The 27,139-nt window shown below is 40.8% G+C and overlaps 1 protein-coding gene across 3 annotated transcripts in view; it reads left to right on the top strand.

The window, feature by feature from the left end:
- Positions 1 to 27,139, top strand: part of LOC101166531 (SH3 and PX domain-containing protein 2A) — a 93,906-nt gene that overhangs the window by 16,467 nt on the left and 50,300 nt on the right. For all 3 annotated transcript variants that reach the window (XM_004065662.4, XM_020712191.2, XM_020712136.2), the window contains exons 2-5: positions 3,084 to 3,164; positions 20,112 to 20,187; positions 20,902 to 20,978; positions 23,572 to 23,663. In XM_004065662.4, the coding sequence (XP_004065710.2) occupies positions 3,084 to 3,164; positions 20,112 to 20,187; positions 20,902 to 20,978; positions 23,572 to 23,663 (326 nt within the window). The remainder of the gene's footprint in view (positions 1 to 3,083; positions 3,165 to 20,111; positions 20,188 to 20,901; positions 20,979 to 23,571; positions 23,664 to 27,139) is intronic.

Raw genomic sequence — 27,139 nt, 5'->3', positions numbered from 1 at the left:
AAAATACGCTCCATGCGTTACCATAAGACTGAGCGATTACACAATCAACCAACCAATGTTTACGCACAAAAAAGGATCTTTAGGCCGATATGCAAACTTTGTTAGTTCCTTACTGTAAAGTGTGTCTTATCAACGCAAAGCTGCATTTGTCTGCTTTAGAAACCGTAGAAATGTTGTTAAATGGTGAAACGGTTGAAGAGGTCATTGAAAGAAGGTCAACACAGGAGCCAAAGCTTTGGTGTTGAAGCATTCAAATGAAAGCTATAAAATGTTAAACTTAGCATGTCATTTTCCGTCAAGTCTGGCCCTTGATTTGTTATTTTTGGGATATAGACCTTCTTTTGCCAATTCAGCATAAATCTGAGTTGTTTTAATATCATTTATCTCCATTTTTTTGGGCTGTTTTACATGTTCCTCCTGATTAGTTGGGTAAAATTAGCAGTCTCTTTGCTGTTTCTTCTGCTAATTTGGTATATTTCACTTCTCCATCATGGGGAACTGCCTCTCATTTCATCTCAGTTGAATAAACAGGCCATTGACAAAGGCTCCAGCTGATATTAAGTGGATTTCATTTTTTCCTTTTTCTAGGCTATTTGAATAAAGTGCCACCGTTTCAGAGATGCTGCTAGTCATAATGCGATGGTTTAAGCTTGCAGCGCAATGATACATAAAAACGTTTTCACCGTTGTGTTTTCCCATTTAGAGCTTTTTATTTTACACGGGGGACTGAGCTGGCACAGTCCACCTGTTCACCTCCAGTGCAGCTTTACTAGCCAGTAAATCTCTTAGCTCGGTTATCTGTGCTTCATTAGATTAGTTGACGGTAGCATCACTTGCCTCTTCTTGTAGCATCAATGCAGTGACGTGCGGTGAGGTTAATGGCTGGTGAGGCACTGACGTCATCAGTCAGATTTACAAACATATGAACCATGAGTATAAATAACTGAGTAACTTATTCACCATTTGATTGACAACAGTTAACGTTTTGTTTAAAATATAATTTCAACATGTTTTTTTTCATATACAAACTGCAGCATAGAAAAAAGCACAAACGTTATTATCGTCTTACCTTTAGTTGTAAATAAAGTCCATATGCCGCTCCTTCTGAAGAAAATGACTTGCCGCTTGCTATCACTTCTTCTAGTATTTTTTAGCGTCATAATCTCAGGGCTCACCGGCGCCCCCTAACATGAGGCACGAGAACTGCAACATGAGGCACGAGAATGTCTGGCCTCACCCAGCGGCTTTTTCGCCGTCGTTTAGCGCTCAGCACAAGAAACACGTCCCTCACATACAGTTATTTATAAAAACAAGCACTGTGCATCATATACATCTGCTAAATTATTTAAACTCAGCTCATATAGTACAAGTGATTGAACCGACATACAGAGAGACAGCAGTACCGTCTGACTGCATAGGTATTGCGCAATCCAAGGTGAGGCTCAGCGGGCTGGTGCCTCATCGCAGGTCACTTAGTATCTGAACGGCAAATGCGGAAATTCAGCGATTTTGAAAAGAAAAAACACCCCAAAATGGTACATTTAAATGGAAAATGACCGCAAAGCACAACTTACTGATTAAATATAATAATTGAATTTATTTTTTCTCTTTTCTTCCCATAATGACAGGTGAGGCTGTGCCTCACCTGCCTCTCCTGACTGCACGTCACTGCATCAATGCATTCTGTCTTATCCTATTAAGCCTCTCAGGGCTGCAGCACAGCGTCAACCAGGTGAAAACACACCAAAGGAAAGACATGCGCAATGACCCATCACTCCACCATAAGTAATACATCGAGGTCTGACCAATTCAGATTCTGACGGTTTACAGTGCAAACGATGAAAACATTTAAATGAAATGTCAGTCTTTCCTGGGATGTCAGACTGCCTCTGAGAACGTTCCAGCACCTGAATCTCAGACTCTACAGGCTTCAGTTGTTCAGTGTCAGATCTGCAACAAAACGGATTACAAGTACGATAAATATAAAGTTAGATTGATGCAAAAGTATTGTCTGTCTGTGCAAAAAAAAGCTTGTGGTTGTTATCAGAAATGTGTGTTTCTGTAAAAGGATTTCGTATCTGCTGAAAATAAATTGTTCATTCGTAAGAGAGTTTTGTGTGTCTGTGAAACTGTGTCATAACTGCATTGGTGTACAGTTGTACTTTAAAGATCAATGGGCTTTCTCGTCTGTGCATGTGACGCTTCACAAACCGACAAAGCTTTTTTACGGACGGACAGTACTTCTGCAATAAATCTAACTTCAGAGATAAATGAAATGAACATGTCTAAAGTTTCACTAACCCCTCAACAAAAGTTAAAGGTCATACTCACAATAGAGTTTAAAAAAATTCCTATTGGGATAAACTTCATGACTTCACACTCAACCAGCCTTTAGGTTTTTTTTTTTTGAGGTTCAGGGCTTAACCTGAGCTGTGCGTCCGTCCGTCCGTTCGTACATCCATCCATCCATCCATCCATCCATAAGATGGGACACCCCGGACAAGTCGCCAGTCAATCACAGGGCCCTGTGTGTTACTTCTTTTCTTCATCGACTCTGCCTCTAACTTTATGACCAGAACTCACATTGAAGTCACTCTGGAAGTATCAATACTCCGCGCTCCGCGCTACTCCTTTTTGCATGTAAGCTAACTTTGCTCAAAGTGAGAGTCATTGTGTAAAGAAAGGAAATCGGTTCCAAGCTAAATATGGCTTTTTGTCAATAGAAATGTTATAATTTCAGCAATCGGGGAGCGATTAGAGGAAACATTGGTTAGTAATGACATTGTTGAAAATATAAAAACCACTCCACGTGTGCTTCAGTTCCAATAATGAAAAGAGGCCAAAACTCTTACAGTGGCCATCATTTTGGATGAAACACAGACATTACGAAGCATTATTCAGCTCTAATCTCCAAGACAAAAAGACACAACGAAGAGACATTTTCCTGCATCTGTCTCATTTTGCTTCCTTTGTCTCTAAACCAGTGTGCTGCTTCAAGGATGTTTATTTCAGGCTGGATGAAGCCACTGAGGTTTCCACTAAGATGCTTTTAGTTTAATCTGCATTCTCTCTTCTTTTGGCAGGTGTATCTCATCAATGTCACATATTCTGACAACACGTCCCACATCATCTACAGAAGATACAGCAAGTTCTTTGACCTCCAGGTAATCCTGTTTCACTTGCGATGTGTGGGCCGTGTTTGATTCCTGATTCCTTCACTGTGCTTGGATGTCTGTGTGTAGTGTTTTAGTAGGGCAACTGTTTCACATCTCCTATTAGCATATGGAGTTTGTATTTTTATGTTTCTTAGAGTTGTTTCTAGCCACAGGGGTTGCAAGCCAGTTACTTCTGTGCCGGTCCCAAGCCCGGATAAATAGAGAGGGTTGCGTCAGGAAGGGCATCCGGCGTAAAAATTGCCAAAATAACCATGCGAATCATCCACAACACTTTAGACAAACCGGATCGGTCGAGGCCCGGGTTAACAACGACCGCCACCGATGCTGTTAACCTACAGGGTGTCGGTGGAAATTTGACTACTGTTGGTCGAAGAAAGAGGGGAGGCAGAAGGGTCCGTGGCCAGAGAGAGAAGGGAAAAGGCAGGAACATAGGTTTGAGAATAGGGACTCTTAACGTTGGCACAATGACAGGGAAAGGCAGAGAGCTGGCAGACATGATGGAGAGAAGGAAGGTAGATGTACTGTGTGTGCAGGAGACAAGGTGGAAGGGCAGCAAGGCACGTAGTATTGGAGGAGGATACAAACTGTTCTATCATGGTGTTGATAGGAAGAGAAACGGGGTAGGTGTGATTCTGAAGGGGGAGTTTGTAAACAGTGTTCTAGAGGTGAAAAGAGTCTCAGACAGGATGATGAGCTTAAAGTTAGAAATTGAAGGGGTGATGGTGAATGTAGTCAGTGGGTATGCACCACAGGTTGGCTGTGAGTTAGAAGTGAAGGAGAGATTCTGGAGTGAGTTGGATGAGGTCATAGAGAGTTTCCCCAGAGGAGAGAGAGTTGTTATTGGAGCAGACTTTAATGGGCATGTTGGTGAGGGCAACAGAGGTGATGAGGAGGTGATGGGCAGGTTTGGTGTGAAGGAAAGGAATCTGGAGGGACAGATGGTGGTGGACTTTGCAAAGAGGATGGAAATGGCGGTAGTCAACACTTACTTCCAGAAGAGAGAGGAACATAGAGTGACATACAGAAGTGGAGGTAGGAGTACTCAGGTGGACTACATCCTATGTAGACGAGGTCATTTGAGAGAGGTTAATGACTGCAAAGTGGTGGTAGGAGAGAGTGTAGCCAGACAGCACCGCATGGTGGTGTGTAAGATGACTCTGGAGGTCAGGAAGAAGAAGAGAGGGAAAACAGAAAAGAAGACCAAGTGGTGGAAGCTACAGAATGAAGAAACTTGTGAGGAATTTAGGCAGAAGTTGAGACAGGTCCTGGGTGGTCAGGATGAGCTTCCAGATGACTGGGAAACTACAGCAGAGATGATCAGGGAAACAGGTAGGAAGGTGCTAGGTGTGTCATCTGGAAAGAGGAAAGATGGTAAAGAGACTTGGTGGTGGAATGAGGAAGTACAGGAATGCGTCCAGAGGAAGAGGTTGGCTAAAAGGAAGTGGGATGTAGAAAGGACTGAGGAAGGTAGACAGGAGTACAAGGAAGCGCAGCGTAGAGTGAAGAGAGAGGTGGCAAAGGCCAAACAGAAAGCTTACGATGAGCTATATGACAGGCTAGACACAAAGGAAGGAGAGAAGGACTTGTACAGGCTAGCCAGACAGAGAGACAGAGATGGGAAGGACGTGCAACAGATAAGGGTGATTAAGGACAGAGATGGAAAGGTGCTAACAACCCAGGAGAGTGTACAGAAAAGATGGAAGGAGTATTTTGAGGAGCTGATGAACGTGGAAAATGACAGGGAAAGAAGGGAGGAAGATGTGGTTGTTGTGGAGCAGGAAGTAGCAGAGATTGGAAAGGATGAGGTTAGAAAGGCTCTGAAAAGGATGAAGAGCGGAAAGGCCGTTGGTCCTGATGACGTACCTGTGGAGGTATGGAAGTGCCTAGGAGAGACAGCAGTGGAATTTCTAACAAGGTTGTTCAATAGGATTTTAGAGAGTGAGAAGATGCCTGAGGAATGGAGGAGAAGCGTTCTGCTTCCGATCTTTAAGAACAAGGGTGACACGCAGAACTGCAGCAACTATAGAGGAATAAAGTTGATGAGCCACACAATGAAGCTGTGGGAAAGAGTAGTGGAAGCCAGGCTTAGGAAGAAGGTGGAGATTTGTGAGCAGCAGTATGGTTTCATGCCCCGTAAGAGCACCACTGATGCCATTTTTGCTTTGAGAATGTTGATGGAAAAGTACAGAGAAGGTCAGAAGGAGCTGCATTGTGTGTTCGTAGATTTAGAGAAGGCGTATGACAGGGTGCCGAGGGAGGAGCTGTGGTACTGTATGAGGTCGTCTGGAGTGGCAGAGAAGTATGTCAGAGTAGTTCAGGACATGTATGAGAGAAGTATGACGGTGGTGAGATGTGCTGTAGGTCAGACAGAGGAGTTCAAGGTGGAGGTGGGACTACACCAAGGATCAGCTTTGAGTCCCTTTTTGTTTGCTATGCTGATGGACAGGCTGACAGACGAGGTAAGACAGGAATCTCCCTGGACAATGATGTTTGCGGATGACATTGTAATTTGCAGTGAGAGTAGAGAGCAGGTGGAGGAACAGCTAGAGAGGTGGAGGTTTGCTCTGGAAAGAAGAGGCATGAAGGTCAGTCGTAGTAAGACAGAATACATGTGTCTGAACGAGAGGGATCAAGGTAGAAGCGTTAGGTTACAGGGGGCTGAGGTGAAGAAGGTGCAGGAGTTTAAGTACTTGGGGTCAACAGTTCAGTGTGATGGAGAGTGTGGAAAAGAGGTGAAGAGGCGAGTGCAGGCAGGTTGGAGCGGGTGGAGGAAAGTGTCAGGAGTGTTGTGTGACAGAAGAGTGTCAGCAAGACTCAAAGGAAAGGTGTACAAGACAGTGGTGAGACCAGCTCTGCTCTATGGGTTAGAGACGGTAGCAGTGAGACAGAGACAAGAGGCTGAGATGGAGGTAGCAGAGATGAAGATGTTGAGGTTCTCCTTAGGAGTGACCAGGTTAGACAGGATAAGGAACGAGTACATCAGAGGGACGGCTCATGTTGCCTGTGTTAGCGACAAAGTCAGAGAAGCCAGACTGAGATGGTTTGGACATGTTCAGAGGAGGGATAGTGGATATATTGGTAGAAGGATGTTGGAGATGGAGCTGCCTGGCAGGAGGGCAAGAGGACGGCCAAAGAGGAGATACATGGATGTCTTAACAGAGGACATGAAGTTGGCTAATGTTAGGGTAGAAGATGTCCATGACAGAGTGAGGTGGAAAACGATGATTCGCTGTGGCGACCCCTGATGGGAAAAGCCGAAAGAGAAAGAAGAGAGTTGTTTCTGAGTGTACTTCCCTTCTCACTCTTGTATTTTATCCCTGTGTTGCCCTCAAAACGTCAGGGAGCTGACAGGTCTCTTATTTTATGGCAGCAGCAAAAGAAATCCCCTGAAAAGTGGGTTTTGTGTAAGGCTGAGACGCTGGTAGAATCTTTGGTGTTCATTTTTTGGTGTCTGGTTCTGCTTGAGACCACTTGTGTTGGAATGAAGCGTTGAAAATCCTTCCTTCCTCCTAGATGGACTGCTGTGAGAGTGTTTGCTTCCTGGCCCCCTGCAAGCCGATAACCATATGTATACTGCACCAAAGGTCACAAGTAAACATTACAGAGGTGCAGAGAGGGGAATCATGGGAGGTAGGGAAGTTGTTTTCTTTCTGAAAGATCCCATTGATGGTGTGAAGAGGAAGGGAGCGACCCCCGCTGGATGTCATTGGTCCCAGTGTTGAATGAGATAATCCCAGGAAAGCTCAGATGAAGCTGAGGAGATGTGCGGAGCCTGGTGCTCGAGCTGCAGAGAGGAAACTAATGAAGTTTAATGGTGTGTGGATAGTAATCTTTGAGTCGTGCAGCAGCTTTCATTTGGCAGTTTAACTGCTTTCAGAGCCATTTTTCATGTCTAAAGTAACAAGCAACTGATTCCACTAATGGAATCCATAAGAAATGACTTTTTTCCCCCTTTTTTTGACTAATTTGTAAATATTTGATTCATTTTAAAAATGTTTTCTATCAAAAAAGCCCTTTAACCTGTGCTATTTGATTTTCCTCAATGTATTTAAATTTATTTTGTCACATCTAAACCAAAAAACTATGTTTCTCGTAAGCTGTGTGGCTGCCGTTCACTTCAGTCTTAAAATGACTTTATTGTATTTGAACTGAGGCTATTAAAATCCTTAAATTGTCTGAAATTCTGAATAAATAGGTCTTTTCTTTTTCTCGCCATTGCATTAAAATCTCCACTCTGTCACCAGAGAAGCTTAAATGAATTTTAGCACTGTTATAAGATTGTAAATCAGGTTGTGAATCCCACCAGCGAGCTAATTAGCTAACATGGAAAAGAAAAACATCTCAACTAAATGAGAAATGACTTCAAAATAAAGCCTATTTGTGTTTTGTGTAGGAGGACATACTGGTGATGGCTAGATGAAGCCTCATGAGGTTTCTGGGCTGGATTTATTAGAAAATAGTTAATTTAACGAGACATAAAAGTATTACATATTTCAAATTCAAATGTAATTAAAATGTTTTTAACATCACTGGTACATAATTAAAGTTTCTATTTAAGCTGATAACTTTCTAATAGTAAAATCTATTCAAAAGTTAGCTAGTTAAATAACCAGATCAGCTGCAAATTTACATGGTAACAAGGTAAATAGGGGTTTTGGTGAAAAAAAAGAGTATGCTTACAAGCCATTGATTCTTATAAAATTAAAAGGAAGATGCTTTCAAATAGATAGATATATATTTCAATGTAAAGGCTCTGTGCTAACAACCTCTGTGCATGCTAACAGGCTAAAAGCGAGAGTATCGACAAAATAAAAAGCAGCATGCTTACAAACTGAAAGAGCATAAGATATGGGAATACATCTTAGCAAGTGAAAGTTTAGGCTACTAACTAGCTAATTGTGAACTAGCTAGCTAGATAATTCACAATTAGCTAGCTAGCTCATACTGACATGGAGCAGACCTATGAGTTAAAAAGCTGAGTGCTACTAACCCAAACAAGCTAACCAACAATAAACTACATACTAACCAGTAAAAAGAAAAGATGATAACCACAACTTTATAATAAGCAAAAGTCAACAGATTTTTTTTGTTAAACTGTTGGAAACAGTCTCTGTATGTGTGAGTGTACAAACCAGAATAACTAAAAAAAGTGGAATGTTAACGAGCCAAAAGTGCTACCATTAATCACAAAAACATTTTCCAGGATGCTAAAAAGGTGTTGGAATATAGCTTTGGCCCTTAATAAGTGTATTAATTATGCAACAGTAGCATTTACTGTTTTTAACTTGCAAAAGCCTCAGATCCAAGACAATAGCATGATTTGTCCCCTAAATCATTTAAACCCACCAGAGTAATTCTCAGATATTCGATAAAAATCAAATAGTGATAAAACACAGAACTGTTGTCATTTCATTTTTAGGCAGCTCTAACAAGCTGACAGAGCTGCTCTGCAGTGCTTCCCAATCCACGGCCTGCGGTGGACTGAAAGCAAAGTTCTCTGTCCAGCTTTGATCTTACAGGACCTTTGATGGTCCCGTTTGACCCAGTTCTTTGTAGAGAAACATGGGGCCCCTTCTGTCCAAACATTTATCTGCTGCACAGCTGCGGCTGTTATCCCTTCTGAGATTCCAGGACAGTTCAGTAGCAATAAGCGGAGAGCTGTCCTCCAGGTAAAACTGTAATCCTGCTTTTAGATCAGCGTCCTGTTTTTTGTGTCAAGGGTTACATTCATAAAAAGAAAAAACAATGGAGTCAGAAATTCTCTGAAGAAGCATTTTTCAATAAAACATAAAATGCCCTTCTGGTTTTATTGGAGCAAAAATGACCAAGCAAAGTATTTTTCAATTTAAAAAAATAAACTTATCTCTGGTTGTTCAAACATGAAGTTCAGAGAAGCTAAAGTGTCTTTTTCTCATCCTCCAACATAACTTTGAAAAAATTCTCAATTCAACCTCAGAGTTGTCTCTTTTTCCTGACCTGAAGACCAGCTCATTGTTTTAGAGATGAAGAAACTCTTGGGTCTTTGACGCTGTTGTCCTCAGTTCTGGGTTTAATTTGTGAGTCTAAAACTTGGAGCCCATGAAGAATTTTATGAGAATTTTCCCCGGCGGAGGCCCCGGGGAAGACCCAGGACACGCTGGGGAGACTACGTCTCTCGGCTGGCCTGGGAACGCCTCTGGGTCCCCCCAGAGGAGCTGGAGGAAGTGGCTGGGGTGAAGGAAGTCTGGGCATCTCTGCTCAGTCTGCTGCCCCCGCGACCCGGTACCGGATAAGCTGAGGAAGATGGATGGATGGAAGTTTCCTTGTGGAGACCTTGCTGTGATAAAAGCCTCTCAGGGCATCATCTCTCACATTGGTCCATCCATATAATTTGCTTCAGGTGAGCTTCGGGTGACAGCAGCCAATCAAAACAGATGATCAAAGGTAACCATTTTGGTGCTGAGTAAAGGAAGACCAAACATCCTAAATGACCTCTGTAGCAGGTCCTGTGCTCACAAAGTCAATGAGAACACCAAGAAAAATTTGGCAAAAAGGATTGAAGTCATTTTTATTGACTCTGCTTCTCGTGTCATGAGTTTATGTTCCTTACAAATGTAGTAAAAATAAAACATTTTTTTTTGTTATGAACTTTGCTGGATTCTTCTCTTTTTATAACTGATGGCATCTGTTTGAGTAACTTCTGTTAGGTTTTAAGTAAGGCCAGGATGGACTGATGATGGTGATGTTGATGAAGACGGAGGACAGCGATAATGCAGGCAGTGAGTAATGGTTTCTGCAGACTCACTTTTCAACAGCCTCTCTGGTATTTTCAGAGCGGGTGCTTGAACTCTTGCAGTCCTTGGGCTCTGAGCAAAGTTTGTGTATTTAAAGCCGTGGCATCTATCTGAAACAAGGTTGTGCTCTGACTCATGCCTTTCACCAAGGCCTTTGGCTCTGTATTGTAATTTTCAGAAAGCCTTCTTTGTCTTTCTCCGCTTCCCTCGCCCCCGTACAGCAGCTCGGTGGTAGATTTATGGGTCTCTAATGCTGCGTCTCCACAGCATTAGTCTGCTTCTAGGAAAAGGAGTTTTGCCGGATGCTCGAGGCTAACAGTCACTAACAATTTGTCCGCAGTTGTGGTCAAAACGTTTAAAGGAAAGGTCGGTGAATTATGAGTCGTCTCCTTTGGAAGCATTCAGTTCATGTAAAGCATGATGCACCATCGGCATCCTCGAGGACAAACGTATGAAGTACTGAGCTACTTTGTCCTTCATGGTACTCCAAAGAATGAGGGAGCCCATTGTTTTTAGGGGAAGCATTAGAGTTTGTTTTATTAGATTTATGGGAGTGTGAGAGACAGGGAAACACACTTGTCAGCTTCTGCTGAGAGTCAGAGAAAGAACACCCACGAGCCAAACACTGGACTCATTCTTGTGAGCTACAATCAGGCGTTTGAGTGTTTCTCACAGCCAGGGTGAAGGGATCAGCCGTGTGGCTAAATTTAGGATAAATGAACGCTTCATAGTGGGACTTTAAAAGTCAAGGTTTCAATCGCCAGTGGGTAAATAGAAGTATGAGGATGGGAAAAAAAAAGGATTCAGGTCACTTGCAGAGCAGACATATCTTTACTTTACAAATTTCACAGGTTTAAACTGCATAGAACCATTGTTTTGGTTCTAAACTTTATACTTGAGGGGGGATTTTAAAACGTAAGTAATAGGAGCCAGGTCAGCAGAGCAGATTTGAACAGATTTCTGCTCTCAGTACTTAATTTATTTGTTGTTTTGGTCTTAACTGTTCAGCTTTAGGTGTTTTTTTGTGTAAAATAGAAGATGGTTACGGTAGTGTTTATTTATGTTCATATAATTTCAAAATACTAATGTGCAACTTTTTTTGCTTACCTTTATTTATATTTAGATGTTTTTGGTAGTGCTACAAAAGTAATTATAAAAGAATGCTGGTTGTAGGGTCCCTAAACAGTTTTGTGTCTAAACTCAAGTTTTACAAGTTTTCGTAAAGTGGTCTGACTTCACAACACAAAAAAAAGGCAAAACACTTATTTTTAACCCTAAAGGTTGGATTTAGTATCCAAAAACACCTACATCGACTCTCAACTGTGTCTTACCCACCTGTTTTGAGATTTTGCAGTGAGTTGTAGAGGAAAACAGCACTCTCGCTTTGTGGAATCAGTGTATGTTGTCATGGAGATTCAACGATGTTCGCCAAAAAGGGATGAATTGTCAATGCTAACATGAGAATAATGGAGAAAACACACCACCTTTGAAATGATGTCAATCTCTTAGAACTTCAAACTTCCTAAACTGTAACCCTTGTGCCATCTTCGATGACCCCACCCTTACTTTGACGTGTTCTCCCTACCATGACAAAGGTGGATAAAGGTGGAAAGATTTCATGTAATCTATGGACACCAGTAAGGTTCACAAATCATTAAAGAAAAAAGGTTCAGAGCACTGTCTAATGGGTCTAGATGACCCAACTCTCAATGTTAAAGTGCCTAGGATAGCACAAGCGCAACACAGGCTGACTCCACTCTCCCAGACTTGAAAAATGCAAAATAAAAAACAAAAAAACAAAAACAAAGGGGGTCCGGGGCTAGGGGAGGCAGGCAGGCTTAAAGGTTAGCTTGAGGTAGCGTACAGTCACGCTGCATCTTCAATAATGGAGAGCAATACAGAGCAAAGTGATGCCAGTTTCATCACAGATCCTTCTGTGGACGTTGAGGATTTTTCTCCTCCACCTCCCCCAGAGGCAGGCGCTCATGGTCCAGAACCTTTTTGTTTCGACCTGCTGGCTAAAGATGCTGCCTTAGCAACACTGCCTCACCAATGCCCGACGGCGGGGCTTCTGGCACAGCTGAGGGTTACACATTCAAAGATGGGCGGGGCTTTTACACTGGAGCTTCAGAGCAATGACGTAGAAACTTCTGAAATGACGTGGGACTTGCATCGGTTGATGTTTCATGAAATTCAACTCCCAACTACCTCGTTTAAACCTCTAGGGGGCAGCACACAGACTGTTTTAGACTAATTTCAGAAATTAAACAAGTTCATTTCAAATCGTCAAGACTCACGGCCAGCACCTATAAAGCAGGTAAACAGCCCAAAAACTGCTATGTTACCCTTTAACCTGCTGTGGTAAAATCATACTAGATATAAGAAATAGACACAATAAAAATTTAAATAAGTCAACGCAGAGCCAGGAGTCAGAAGGGAAGCTGGTTATGAAACTGAGCCAACATATATATATTTATATATATATGCCTTTAAAGTGTCTTCAAAATTAAATAACGGTATGAACGTAAAAGGAAACCATTTGTTAAATACTTGCTATACAGCTGTTTTTTTGTTGCTATTTTAGGTCATTTTATCAACAGTTTTGCTTATTATCTAGACTTGCAGCAGCAGTTTATTACAGGAATAAGATGATTAAGACACAGACTAAAACTAAAGTAAAGTTAAAAAAAGTGTATTATTGCTTTTAAGTTAACAAGTTTAAAAAAACATTTTTTTAACCTAACCACATGATCGCATGACCTCCTTTATCCGTTTTTAACTGTTATTTTCAGAAAGGCAAGGTTTTATAAGGTCATATCTGGTTAGGTTCAAAACAAACATGGAGTCACGGAGAACGGCTTCAAATGAGGCAAACCAGCAGGTCACATGACCACAGAGTCTGTCTGGCTCTTTAACGGTGCAGATGCCTGAAGCAGAGCTGAAGCTGCAAAGGATCAAGGAAAAAAAATGATGAAAAGGAAACCGGTTTCAGATTAGGATTTGAAGCTATTTTTTTTCCAACACTTTTTATTCAGTTTTCCTTCAATAGTGCATTTTGTACCGGAGCATTCGCGGTTTTCTGCATCAACATTTTCTTTTTCCTCCTATCCATCTGCAGCACTTCGTGTCCTGACTCTTGTTGATGGAGATGTTGAAATGTAATCCACAGAAATACAAACAGGAAGACGAGCACGCTTGTGTGTTTACACTCCTGCCAGTTATCTGTAAACTCCCATCCTCCGGCTCTCTGACTGTCTGATCACGTTTCTGTTCATCTCAAGGTCTTCTGCTTTCGGCTAAGATGAGGAGTGCTTTGTGAAAATCTTTCTGGGATGCTGCATCATTTCAGTGATGAAGGAGAGGCAGCTCAGGGTCTTCTTTTCATCTGGACTCCTGCTGTGAATGTTGTTAGCGGAGCTCCTGCTTTCACTGTTAAAGGATGAAGGGCAAATCTTCAGGAAAAAAAGAAGCTATTGTCATTGTTAGATGTAGATTCAGTGTCAATGAAAAAAAACCTTTTACACCCATAGACACAGCACAGTTCTGTTCAGCAAATCAGACGGCTGTAAAATAATCATGTAAACATTGAATCACGATGGGAAATAAAGTGAAATAATTGGGCTGATGAAACCCCGGATACTCTAACAGCAGCAGTCTTCTGGAGAAGGGGTTTCTATTTGAAGATAACAGTTCATTCATACTCTTCTCCTGCTGAGGTTTCAGACCAGAAACTGCTGTTTTGCATTGATCTGCTGTTTTAATCAAACTTAAGCACGCAGTAGAGATCTGTAAGCAGATGTTGAGCGAAAAAGACGGCCTGGATGGTTGTGATGGTCCATAGCAACAACTTATTTTTTTTTATGTCTCAGGATGATAAGGGTACACACCAATTTTTGTGCCCCTATGACAAAGTAGTATTTTAAGTTTTCCTTAGCAACCATTTTACACCTACCATCCTTCTGTACATGAAGTTACAGCATTCATTCATTTTCTGAGGCCGTTTTGTCACGGGGCTGCCGGCCATCGTGGGCGAAGGCAGAACACACCCTGGACAGGTTGCCAGTCTGTCACAGGGCTACAATCACACACTCGCATTCACACCTATGGACAATTTTCAGTAACCAATTAACCTGTGAAGCATGTTTTTGGATGGTGGGAGGAAGCCAAAATCCCTGGAGAAAACCCACGCATGCACAGGGAGAACATGTAAACTCCACACAGAAAGGTCCCCCATTAATGTCCTGTTTCAGGTCCCCCAAATGGGACTTAAACCAGGGACCAGCACTAACCACTGCACAACATACCGTACAGCAACATTAAAACAGTTTGATCTTTTTTTTTCAATTATAAAAGAGACTTCATTTAGGTTCTGAGGATATTTTTCTATTCCAAATACCATATTTTTCACAAGCCGCACAGGATTATAGGGCCCCATTAAACAAAACTGTCACATAAGGTATTATGACCACACTACCCAGAGTGCCTAGAGGAGCCAAGATGCAGGTGATTGGTCAGAGGTATTGATGGGTAGTTTTTCTCTCAAACTGAGTTGTCATTTATGTGTCTCTCATCTGCAATAAGCAGTCTTTTGAAAGAATGAAACATGACAGATAAGTCAAACTGTATTGGCAAACATTTGACACAGAATACTCTCATTTTTCCAATTCACTGCGTTGAAGCACTGAGCGTATCACTCTGCTAAGCTATTGACTACCAAACCCAAAATGCTCCAACAATCAATCAAGCAGTGACAGATTTTGGAGTTTTTTAGTGGTTCTCTTTAGAACAAACATACTTTGTTCACTCATCATAAACCCGGACATTTTAAAGCCTGTTCCATTCTGAGTAAAGGTTATACATTAACCATGCATGTGTGGTCAAAGCAAACAATTGCTGCTCAGGAAATTGGAAAAGTTTTTTTCGCATCAAAACAAAAATAATTGGACATATAGATCAACTCTAACCAAAAAGAAAGAAAGAAAAGCAGTGGTTGCTAGGCACCCATCACCCCTGTAGCGGCTAGCATTTTGAAGGAAATTTGGACTCTTCAGCAGTTCCGTGGAAATGTTCATCTTGGGCTGCCGTTGCTCTTGCAGTCAGTGCAAAAACGACACAGTTCCTGCCTTTTTATTGCCATCTGCAGTCCCTGTTAAGCTTTACCTATGTATCTGTCAGTTAATAGGCAGTGATAGAGTCAACAGCAGCCCGGACGGGACACGTGGGATTAGGGCCGGTAACACCACAGAGCAGGCAGAGGCTGAGATAACAGATGGGATCAGAGCAGGTGCATTCCACCTCGTTCTGCCGTCTCCATCAGTCTCCTCTCTTTCTGCAAACTTTCACTTCACATCCACCCCCCCAACCCCTCTCTGCTCACATCTTTATCCTTTCTCCCATCCCCAATTTAAGTCTTCATCACAACACACCTGCTAATCCAACACAAACTGCAAATTCCCAGATCAAAGCAATGACCTCCCTTTCAGTTTTGGATCTGTGTGTTTGGCTGTTCGCATGCTCTCATTTGATCACTTTCTCTCACTGTGGGAGAGCACGCACGTGTGTGTGCACGTTGCCCTTGTTTCTCTTGATTACCCAAGCAGTCTTTCGGCTGCACATTGATCCAGTTTATGCCCACCGAGACCTCGCCATCTCCATTGGATTACAGTTTATGCTGCAGACACAGAAGACGCTTTACGAGAGGAAAAAGAATCCTCCCAATTAAAACCCTTTAGAGCGCCGCAGTGCCTTTAAACCTGGAGGTGGGGGGTTGCTTTTACTGGTTGAATTTTTTAAAAAAAATGTTGTCTTAGTCCAAAACTGGCAATCTATGTAACTCTGTGGATCAGAAACAAAACTAATTAAAATAAAATTCTAACATGAATGCTTTTCGTTAATAGATCACCTGAGGCCAGAATCCAGAAGACGTATTGATCCGTCTGGGACGTTATGTTTTATGGTAATTTTTTTATTAGTGGTTAAAGGTTTTACAAAGTCAGGATGAAGATGAAGCCTCAGAACAAAGACAAATCCTTATTCTGTACAGATTATTTTTGCACGGTGGCAATTGTAAAAATGGGTTGCTACTGTAAATTGGTAATTGTACTTCCAGGTAAAGAAAAAATGTATCAACTCAAAACATTAAAAAAAGGTTTGGTTGCTTTGGAGCTTTACATTCACATAGGCTGCCATTTGAATACAAAATGGAACTTCTCATCCACGTTTTATCCTTTAAAGCTGAAGCTATGGTTCTTTTAATTATCGTTAACAGTTAACGTAATTCCAATGGATTCTAAAGCTGACAAAAGGAGCCATGCGCTGATATGCAACACTTTACAGTAGTGAAGTGTTTACGCAATCAACGTAAATCAGCATAGTAAAAAAAAATGACGGTAGTATAAAAAGTGTGTTATTGTCGCCGAAGATGGCTCTGGTGTTTAAGGGTTAAGCTTAACCTGTGATTACATTGCCAGAAAAAGCAGAATTTTCTTTTGTGCAGTAATTTAAACCTGAATGCATCAGTCATAAGTGGGTTTTTAGGATCTTCATGCAGAACACCAGAGGCAGGTGGGCTAAAGCGTGGCTAAAACTGACCCACATAAACATTGAGGACAAACCGAGACATGATGGCCACACAGCAGAAAACTGCATGATGATGTATTCTGAGAGAGTAATTTAGGGCGAGGACACATCTGTGGCAATTAATAGATGAAAAGTAAATAAACTGTCCCACTCCGATCATCTTTTGATCTATTTTCAAAGTGTTCCCAGTGGTCTTTTAATGATCATGATGCAGTTTTTAGCCAAAATCAAAGAATAGGACATAGTTTCTATAGAGATACGGGAGTTCATTAGACGTTTGGGCGAGACTGTTGGTGCGGAGTAAGCCGATTCTTGTTTCCCATCATCCCTTTGTTTATGCTCTCCCACTAGCTTACAGCCCTTCCCACTCCCAACCTAACATTAACAGTGCAACAAAAATGGCGAGCAATATTGGAGCTATCCATCTGTTCAGTTTTCGGAGAGATTTCAGCTCATTTGAGGAAAACAAAGACGTACATGGATCTATCTGCCTACAAGTGGATGTTTTTTTTTTTACTCAGTTTGTCTCTGGAGCCTAAAGTTCACAGGAGGCCACAAAGCTGAGGTTGACAAAGAAACCCCCACCAGTTGATGGCATGAAAGTCACACTGGGTGAACCATTTCCAGGTCTGATCCTGAACTTCAACATTTTCTTTAGCAGGATCCGACAATGTCTTGGATGTAAACTCTGTCACCTTAGTGACGGCGAGAATATCACATGTTGGTCCTGTTATGTTGGTCATGAGTTCTTAAGGAGCTTCAGCGCATTTGTGTTTATTCCTCTCTGTTCCACAACGGCAAAGCCCGGGGTAAACCCACACGATCACATGATCCTCTACAGGAAGTGAGGATCAATCTGCCGCACAGTAATGAAGCAGTGTGGCTTCCCCGACAGACCGACCGGCTCTCACAGCTCCTGATATAGAGCCTCTATTCTTAGCAGTGGAGCTTCACTCCCCTGTTGTTCCTCAAATTTCAAGTTACTGTGACCAAACTGAGACTTTTTCTCTCCAACTGATGAACTCTGACTAAACCCAACACTGACTCTGAAGAGAGACGATCAGCAGAATTTGTTTTCAGATTCTGCAGGTCAATTTACTCACAATATTTCCCTCATTCTATAGAAGAATTTACTACACAACCTTCAGCAGAATGATTCCCATAATTCTCTTGAGGACGTCTTCCTCCTCTGTGCAGTTTCCTGTTTACAAATTGAAGTACAGCAGCAGCCGCTCACTTGGTCCAATGAGCATCTGCTTCATTAATATGGTGATCTGTATTATTAGGGCGGATCACTTAAAGGCTCAGTCCACTGAGATGTTGTTGGTTCAGGATTCAAGTTCTTTGTTCTAAATTCAAGTGAACGTTTCTGCAGATATTTCTGATTTTCATACACATTTGTTTAAGACTGAAGCGATTCTTTTGGAATAATTTGGACTGAATCTGGTTTAACAACCAGTTCCTTCTTTCTATGTGTAGCACCTTTGGACAACCACATTTGTGAATTGGCGCTAAATGACCTGAATTTAATTAAATCGAAAAGCCACTCAGTGGTTACTTGGTGAACTGATCTGGCTGAAAAGGATCACAGGGTCACTGAAGTCTGTCTGTTCTGGACATTGCAAGTTCGGAGGTTAAATGGTTTTGACAAATTTTCGCTACAGCTGTCCCATTCAAAATAAAACAATAACCAGCCTTCGAAGTCTCCTGAAGTACCCATTCAGGAAGTTATAAGTCATATTGGTTGTTCATTTAGCTTTTTTATTTTAGTGTTAAAAAAAATCATTCAATCTCATTCCAAACTGTATTTTCTTGTGAAACTGAACACTCAGGAAGCATTACATCACCGAAACCCGCGTGCAGTTTGACTCGACAGAAAGAAAGATGCTTTTACTTTCAGTTTTCCACCAGTGGTCCAGAGCTGCTCAGCATCATCCAATCAGGTCTCCTCACAACTCTTCTCCACACTCTCCCTGAGCTGGTTACCAAGGAGACAGTGAAGTCGGCGAAGTGGAGCAACGCTGTGGCATGAATGTTGTTTTTTATTTATTTCTTCTTTCAAATCTTGCCATCACGGGAGTGAGTGTCACCACCTGGTCCGGCGGTCCGTCTTTACGAGGAAGCATGTCTTGTGCGCTCATGCATTTCCTCCATGGAGGAGAGTGGTGGAGCAGCAGAATGTGTCACTGGATCCCCCAGCTGTTCTCACCCTCTCCTGTCCGGCTGATCCGTGATTTCAGGAGCTTTCTGCTGCCAGGAATCTGTCAGCCGCAACAGGAAAGAGTTACTTTTAGCCTCAGCAGGCTTCACAGACTGTTAGGATGGGTGAACTGCTCCAAGTGGGTCAGTTTGGTTCACACCACCTGGACCTGAGGAAAATGGGTCGAGCTTCAGCTTCTCCGTCCTTTTCACGTCCACACGGATGTGGTTGGTTGTTTTCACTGGATGCCCATAAAATATGAAACGCAAATCTTTACATTGCTGCAACATTCAAAATTTCTAACTATAAACTGTATCCAACCAGAAACAGTCAAGGCAAAAGTAAACGTTTTTTCTTGTTTAGTTAAAGGTATTGCATGATAACAACATTAAGGATTCTTATGGTATAACAAATTGACGTTTATCTTACATTTTGTGCGGACTAACAGGGTGCGGCTCTTCTTTTAAATGTTTTCTTCCATTCATACTGAAGGATTCATCTATTTTAGATAAATTATAAGTAATATTTCTAAATTCTTCTAAATCATTATGGTTTAGCTTTTTTTTCTTCTTGAAAACATTTTATCATTTATTGGTTTTCACTTTCTTAGTAAATCTTGTTTTTAGATTTGAAATAATTATGGATTAGCTTAACTTTTATAGTTACATTTTCACGTTCCAAACTCGCTGTCATTTTTATGTTTCCTTAGTTGCTGCTTTGTTCGTCACATGTGACATTTTTGTTTTACCAGATTTTATTAAAAGGTTATTCTTCATTAGACTTAACCTTAATATTAAGCTTTTTTTCTTTTTTTTTGTATTTGTAAAACTCCTAATTTTTTTGTCTGTCTGGGATCAGAACAGGATTTTACAGCAGACTATAAATCCATCATTTTCTGTCACAGTTTTATTGGAATCATCTAAAAGTGTGTTACTATTGTCGCTGTTCTGTTGTTGTAGCTGTCTGGTGTTAGCATTTTCATAAAGCTAGCTCTAATTTACCGTTAGTGTTATTGTTTTGGGATTTTTTCTTTCACATTAATAGTTGAATAAAACGACAGAAGATCTGTCATAAGGTTTTTGTTTTTACAGATATTATTGGAGCATAAACTCGTGCTTCTCTTGACCTTGGAAGCCTCTATAGCTAGTATCTTCTATGTGGTTCTCTTATCTGTTCAGACTAAAATTTGTTTGAGTATTTCAGAAGATAATGAAACACGTTTTACATATTGGGTCTAATTAGAGCCAATGATCATATTTATGTTTTTGTGAAGATAAAAGAATCAATATTGATCTTTTTGCTAATGTCCAGCTCCAAAATAAAGCAGCTAAGCTTCAAAGTGTTGAATCATCCTCTAAAGGTTGTTTTCTTTTCTTCCAACAGATGCAGATACTAGACAAGTTCCCAATCGAGGGAGGGCAAAAAGACCCAAAGAAGAGGATCATCCCTTTTCTTCCAGGTAATAGCCAGGTCCTGAAGCTGCCATTATCTCAACAGCCTTCAGTATAAAAAATGCATGACTGGCACTCGTGGGTCGTCAATATGAGCTGGCTGCTGATGCCCGCATTTTATGGGTGCGCGTTTAGTGAAGTATGTGTTACTGCTGACAAGGCAGTGTGTGCGTCTCTCAGTCTCATTTGTGTTGATCTTCCCTGTTTGCCTGCTCTACATTTAGTTTGGGTTATTTCTTAGAGTTTGTGTTGACATGTTCATCTGAGGGATGTTACATGTGGATGTGTGTCTCTCACATGCACACACTCATAGCTGACATTTAGTGTTGGTGTCCTACAGTGCAGTGATGGCAGTGAATAATGGTATATTTATGGCAGCTCAGTATCTGCTGCAGATATTGTGTTGATCCTGTAGATCTCAGTATCTCCAGTTGTGTCTAGAAAGTAACTGAGTCAAAATCATCCACTTTCTATTCTATTAGGGGGAATTTTAAGCCATATTCTTATCTTATAAATAGTGTCTTGTTGTTCTTCTATGAACCAGAAGATGCCAGTACTGTGCAGTGATACAATGTGTGTGTGTGTATTTTATATATAATTGATAAAAAGCCCCGTAAAGCTGAAGGGACCGGGGTTGGTACTCTCCTTCATTTTTTTCTCCCAGCATCACACCTGTCCTTATCGTCCCCATCAATCCTAAATTTTGCGTTTCTTCCCTCCAGGCAAAATCCTGTTCCGGAGGAGTCATGTGCGAGACGTGGCCATGAAGCGGCTGCGTTTCATCGATGACTACTGCCGGGTAAACACTGCAAACATTCCCCGAACACCACAGACTCTGAGCAAGCCTGTGAGCTGTTGAGGGTCACGATGCTTCAAAACATGACATGATGCTCAAAGAAACTCCTAGAAAATGAAAAACACCGATTTCTCTAAACTCATTTTTTTACGATAAAAAAAATTTGTCTTTATATTGATTGTAATTTTTCCATCATGTGATGCTCGTTTTTAAATATTTATAGTGATTTTATGCAAACAGTCAAACATCCTGGTACTGTTAAAGTGAAAAACTCAAAGCAATAAAAAAAGCAAATTTAATAAGTAATGAAAACTCTAATTCTCTGATCAAATCATGTACCGTATTTTCCGGACTATAAGTCGCACTTTTTTTCATAGTTTGGCAAGGGGTGCGACTTATATTAGAAATAATTTGAAATAAATACATCGTTAACCCTCCTGTTATGTTCATTTGTGAGGAACAGAGATGATGTTCCTGGGTCAATTTGATGTATGAGGTATGTTAAGTGACTCAGAGAATCAGCAAACTTTTTTATACAGTAAGATCTTGAAGGCTAAGAACATAATATTCTATTTTCCAATGATTTCATAGATTCAGAAATGCAATAAAAGTGAAAACTGTTTCTACAAATACAGGATGAAAACAGAGTATTAGTTAGCCAATGATGCTTCATGAAAAGAATAAATAAATAAGTTTGAGAAAAAATTCCTGTGAAATTATTAGATAAACAGTCTGCTATGATTGTGTCATATAAGGTTGTGAAAGTTAAAATGCGACTTATAGTCCAGTGCGACTTATCTGTGTTTTTTTCTACTTTATAATGCATTTTTGGGCTGGTGCGACTTATACTCCGGTGCGACTTATAGTCCGGAAAATACGGTATATTGGTGTTTTTAACATGTTCCTGTGGTGTTTTTCTCATGATGGTGGACATATATAAAGAAAATTAAGCTCAAAATTGGATTTCTGATTATTTCTTTATACAAATTGTTGTGTATCAGGAGCGTTTGAAAAAGATCATATTTGTTACACAGAAAATACACTGGGCGGGGCCACAAGTGTCCAGCTCCGCTCCATTCTGATGCATCAACTTGCAGACAAATAGATTCCTGTACGTCTTTGTTTTAAGGCCCGTTCACACCGGGACGAATTTCGCCGGCGATTTTCGCCGACGTTTAACGCCTCGTGACTAAACAAAGGGCACCAATGAGAGTGTGCACACCGACGCGAAAAAACGCCACGCGTCAAAGCGTCGAAAAAAAAAAACGCCTCGGGTTTGTTTTTTTTCTTTGACGCGTCGCGTCGAAATCTATTCGACCAATGAGAATGACGCTTTTGCGCACGTGTCTGGAGCTTCTGAAGTTACAGTAAAACACAACTTGGGGGCGCTCAAACACAAAACTGCCTTGGTGAGCACACATACCAGCGAAGAGATAGACGCCAAGTAGCGTCTACACTGCCGCGAAGAAATAATGACGGACATTCTAAAATATCCCCGAACCAAGTACCAGTTGGAGCAACTGGTGCTTGAAATATTCATGTTTTCTTTGTATTATTCTGACAAGCGCGTAAATACTTGCTCTCTTCTTCTGAGGGTAAAGCGACTTTAAGAAGCGTAAAGTTGCGCAGCGCCACATAGTGTACAGGAGTATTTCTGTTTACATTAAGCGCCATCTAATGTCAGGGAAGGAAATTGCATGTTCGCTCGGCTCATCGTCAGCGAAAATCGCCTGGGTGTGAACACAAAAAACGTGGCGAAAAACGCTGGCGAATAACGCCTGGCGAATATTCGTCCCGGTGTGTACGGGCCTTTACTTGTCCGAGCTGGATACTGGATACGAGCTCACCATTTTTGTTGCACCGCCTAAGGTTAGGTTGGGGATGTGAGGGGCTGTAAGCTAGTGTGAGACAGTGGAAACAGAGAGCTTAGTGATAGGTGAAGAATTTGTAATGAACTCCTGTCACTCTGCAGAAACGACTGAATAATCCTTACTAAAAGACCACTGAAAACGCGTTTAAAGTAAATCAAAAGATGATCGGAGTGGGTCTTTAAACTAAATACCCGGACAAAGGTGGGTGTGGTTTTGTAGGTCCCTGAAGGCGAGGGTTGAGAAAAGAACTGTTCGTATCTGAAGGTTCATCAGTCAAAACTGCACTCAAGTACTTCAGCAGCTTCCTGCACTGTTTACTTCCTGCTTCCGGCCCGTGAGGCCAAACAACAGCCAGCTGGACTCAGTATCCAGCGTTCTCACAGACTCTGCACTGTGTAAATTGCAGCCAGCTGTGGCTGCATGGCGTGATGTGGCCTGTTGGGCCACAGTCGCTCCTCCCCCCCCCCCCCCCCCCCCCAGCGATATCCTGTGATTGAAATATGAAGCGGCTTGTCGATTTAAATCAAAGACCACTGCCTCATTTTGTGTTCACGGTCCAGCGCCTCGGTGCTGCTGCAGCCGCTCATTAAATATAGATGCTTGGACTGACATGTGATCTTCTTAGACTGTTGTTGGGCTTTGAAGAGCACATACAAGCGTTTGGAATCAGATCACCTCTTTCCAAGGCAGCAGAATATAACCGCTTGGTTTGGTTGTCTCTGCAGGCTCTGGTGCGACTCCCCCCTCTGATCTCTCAGAGCGAAGAGGTCCTGCGTTTCTTCGAGACAAAGCCTGATGACATCAACCCCCCCGTGGAGTGAGTCTCACACCACACATCTGCATATACTCGCCAAATTTCCACGGTTTTATGTTTTCACTCAAAATCATAAAATATAGATAATTCATCAAACCTCATTGGGAGTTTAAACAATTGAAGTAAAAGCTGCAAAAAAAAAAAATCTCCCTAAGCCGATCTGTTTGTGCCTCAATGGATCTGACACTTTTGCAAGATAAATGTTTTGAGGAAAAATGATTTGGAGTGTTGAGTTTGTTGCCTGGCAACACGAGTGAAGTCTGTCAGGAGCAACGTGTGGACAGAAACTCAAAGCTGATATTGGAGAAACATCTCCAGGATGACGTCACCTCCTTTCTGCCAAACATCTAGAAATCCAGACACGATCCTGAAAAGGCTTGTCTGTAGACCATTTGATCTAAAGTTGCCTGTAGGGACGTCGATATATCTCCATTTGAATGACATTTTTCTGCCCTATTTTACTCTCAAACATTCTTTCATGTGGTCAATTAGACGTTTTAGAATCGTCATTATTGGTTCCCCTCTGTTGAGAAAAGGAAACCCACCATGATCACAGAAAAGTCTTGAAACTCTCAAAAGTAGGGAATTAAATGTGAATGTAAATAAAAGTTTGTTTGTGACTGTTGAACAGAATTTTTATGAAAATAAAACCAATCAAACAGACCTGGTCAATAATGAAGGTATGATTTCCTGCATGTGGTTGTCTTGGCTGCAGGATACAGGTAAAGCATTCTTCAGGCACACTTTCCACAGAGTTCCTGTTTTCTCTCTGGAATATTTTGGTTTTGGTAAAAGGGTGTGGATTTTGTTGGGTTATAGTAATTGTAAATCCTCTTGGTTTTACTCGATTTTGTGTCTGTCATTTCTATGGACCTTAGGACATCTCTTCTGAATTGGTGCTTTTTAGAAAAACTGAACTAAACTCAAACGGGGAATAAAATCTGGCTTTGTAGAATTCTATATCTTTTTTTTCCTCTCAAATGATTCGATACCCATCTCAGTAAGTGTTCCATGAATTCAATCAATAATAGATTCAACTACAGTCCAATTCTTTCACCTAAATGGATACAATTTAGATATTTATTATTCATTTGGTATTTAAAACTATAAACAAAAATGCCTTAACAGAGAAATTCTTTTCTTCCCCCCGACAGGCAGTTTTTATTTTAACTAAAACAAAATGTCTTTGCCAGAACAACTTCAAACATAAAAACCTGCCCTTTTGGGTCTTTTAGACTTTTCTTATTTGTGGTTAAATAAAAGGGTCATATTCATTTATTTAGGTATTGTTTGAAGTCTGTAAAAAAATAAGAGTCATATGTTTACTGAACACACATTCCTCACTGTAGTTCACCTAGAGCCAATTGCAATTGACCCGACTTGTTAGAAGCAAGCTTGTAATTGGACATCTTTTTGTTTACGTGACATGTGCATAAAAAGTCAATGTCAGTAGAGACAACACGAATAGAAACAGACAAAGTTTAGATTGCTCATGTTTGTGGTTTTTAATGGAAATTGCTGTTTGTCTAAGTGTTCGATCGATTTATGCATCCTTTATGTCTATAGTACTTTTTTTGGATTACATCATTTTCTTTCCTCTCTGTTGCTGTGAGGCTATCCGTCCTCAAAAGGTCGTTGCTGTAAAGAAGAAACTGGAAGTTTTACTGAGTCCTATTGCTGCTGTTGTGTTTAATAGAATCGGTTTAAAAAGTTACCTTCAGCTAAACACTAGTGCTTAATTCAGAGCCTTGATATTTGGTTTAGACAATTTAAAACTGATATTTTTAATGTAGCTTCAGTAACAAATACAACAGTCGGACTAAAACAAAATGTTTATTCTCTATAATAAGTATAAATAAATATTTAGAAGTTAAAAACAACCTGCAATTTTGTTCAAAACATTTAACAAGTGATCCTGCTGATTAAGTAAATTACTCAAACTCTTTCTGATCCTCTGTAAAGAAAACCTGAGTCCTGGAGGTCCTTTTCTCTGAAGGTGTCTGTCCTCACCGTTCTTCATCCAGCCTCCCTCCTCATCTCTTTTTATTGCCACTCTCCAGTTTATCTTCTGGTTCCTGCTCTTCACCTCATGTAGTTGCATAAAGAAATGACATTCATCTCTCTGTCAGGAGGTGCAGGAGACGGATGTGACGGTCTCCTCGTCTGCGGCTCCATACTTATTGAAAACTGTTGATTTACATCGGCTCATATGACACCGGATTTGCATAAAGAGATTTACGGTTAATAAAGAACCTTCAAGGTTACATGGTTCTGTTAATGAGAAAGCACCAGTGACCAAACATCTGAAGACCTGTGAAACTCTTTCTCCAGACCTTCATTAGAGATGCTTCTCTCTAGATTTTCCTCAGAAGGGCCTCAAAATGTGGGTTTTATGGCTATTTTAGAAAAATTGCTGGATTTGTTTAAGAGATGCTGAGCAAAATAGTTAACCAATCAAAGCCATACTGAAGTGTTATAGACATCCTTCCTAAATAATGACATCTAATAAAATGAACTTTGATTGAAGTAGTTTCCCCAGATAAATGCTGCTGGGGTTACAGACCGATGCAAAACGGTCTGAACATTAAAAACCTCGGGAGTTCTCCTTTAAGCAAGGAATTCACAAGGAGAGGAATTGAACAGCACACTGAAAAGAACATTAATAGACCCACAGCTCGCCTCATTTTAATCTCTGGGGGTCTTTTTCTCAATAACATTTTTATTTTAAATGCTCCATATCTGAATGAGCAATACCAGTGGTATATAAAGAAGCCTTTAATCTAACTTCATTATTTGAAGTAAAGAAATGGGGGAAATGTAACTTGGTTTGACAAATACTCGATAAAATGGAAAAAGAAGAAGAAATTAGAAGATACTATTCATAGAAACGCTGATGTTAAAATATAATCACACGCAGAGGCAGCTGAAAGCTTTAAAATATTGGATATAAAAGGTTAAGAAGAAAAAACAAAAAAAAAAATCATCTACTGACCATCCATCCTTTACCGAGTATGATGCATATTCAAAATAAAGCAGAATGTAACTGGGTTAAACTAATGCAACAGTCAGGTTCTCTGCAGCTATTAAGCTATTAAGTATTAAGTAAGTATTTCAAAGTTTTTGTTGATATTTTATCTCCTTAGCACCTTTTCTAGTTGGAGTCAAACTCTTTTGTTCTGGAGCTGTTACCCATGACACAAAGTAACACAAACTACCGTAACTCCACTAGTTACACAACTAAACCCTTGATGCCTGAATTTATTACCAGCTACAGAAAAAAAAAGGGCAGTCATGTTTTTGGTTTCAAGTGGATGCTAAATTAAGTTAAGTTTGGAGTAGAAGTGGTTTGATGCATATTTGCATCAACAGCTGTCATAGTTTCATGTTAAGCTCCACTCCAACAAAAATTTACCTTTTCGTTTTTTTAAAATGTTCTTGTTGGATTTATCGGATGATGGAGGTCATGTATAAAAGAAATT

This window comes from Oryzias latipes, chromosome 1, assembly GCF_002234675.1.
Source record: "Oryzias latipes chromosome 1, ASM223467v1".
NCBI lineage: Eukaryota > Metazoa > Chordata > Actinopteri > Beloniformes > Adrianichthyidae > Oryzias > Oryzias latipes.
The sequence above is the reverse complement of the archived record's forward strand: the minus strand, read 5'-3'. Positions and strand labels throughout refer to the sequence as shown.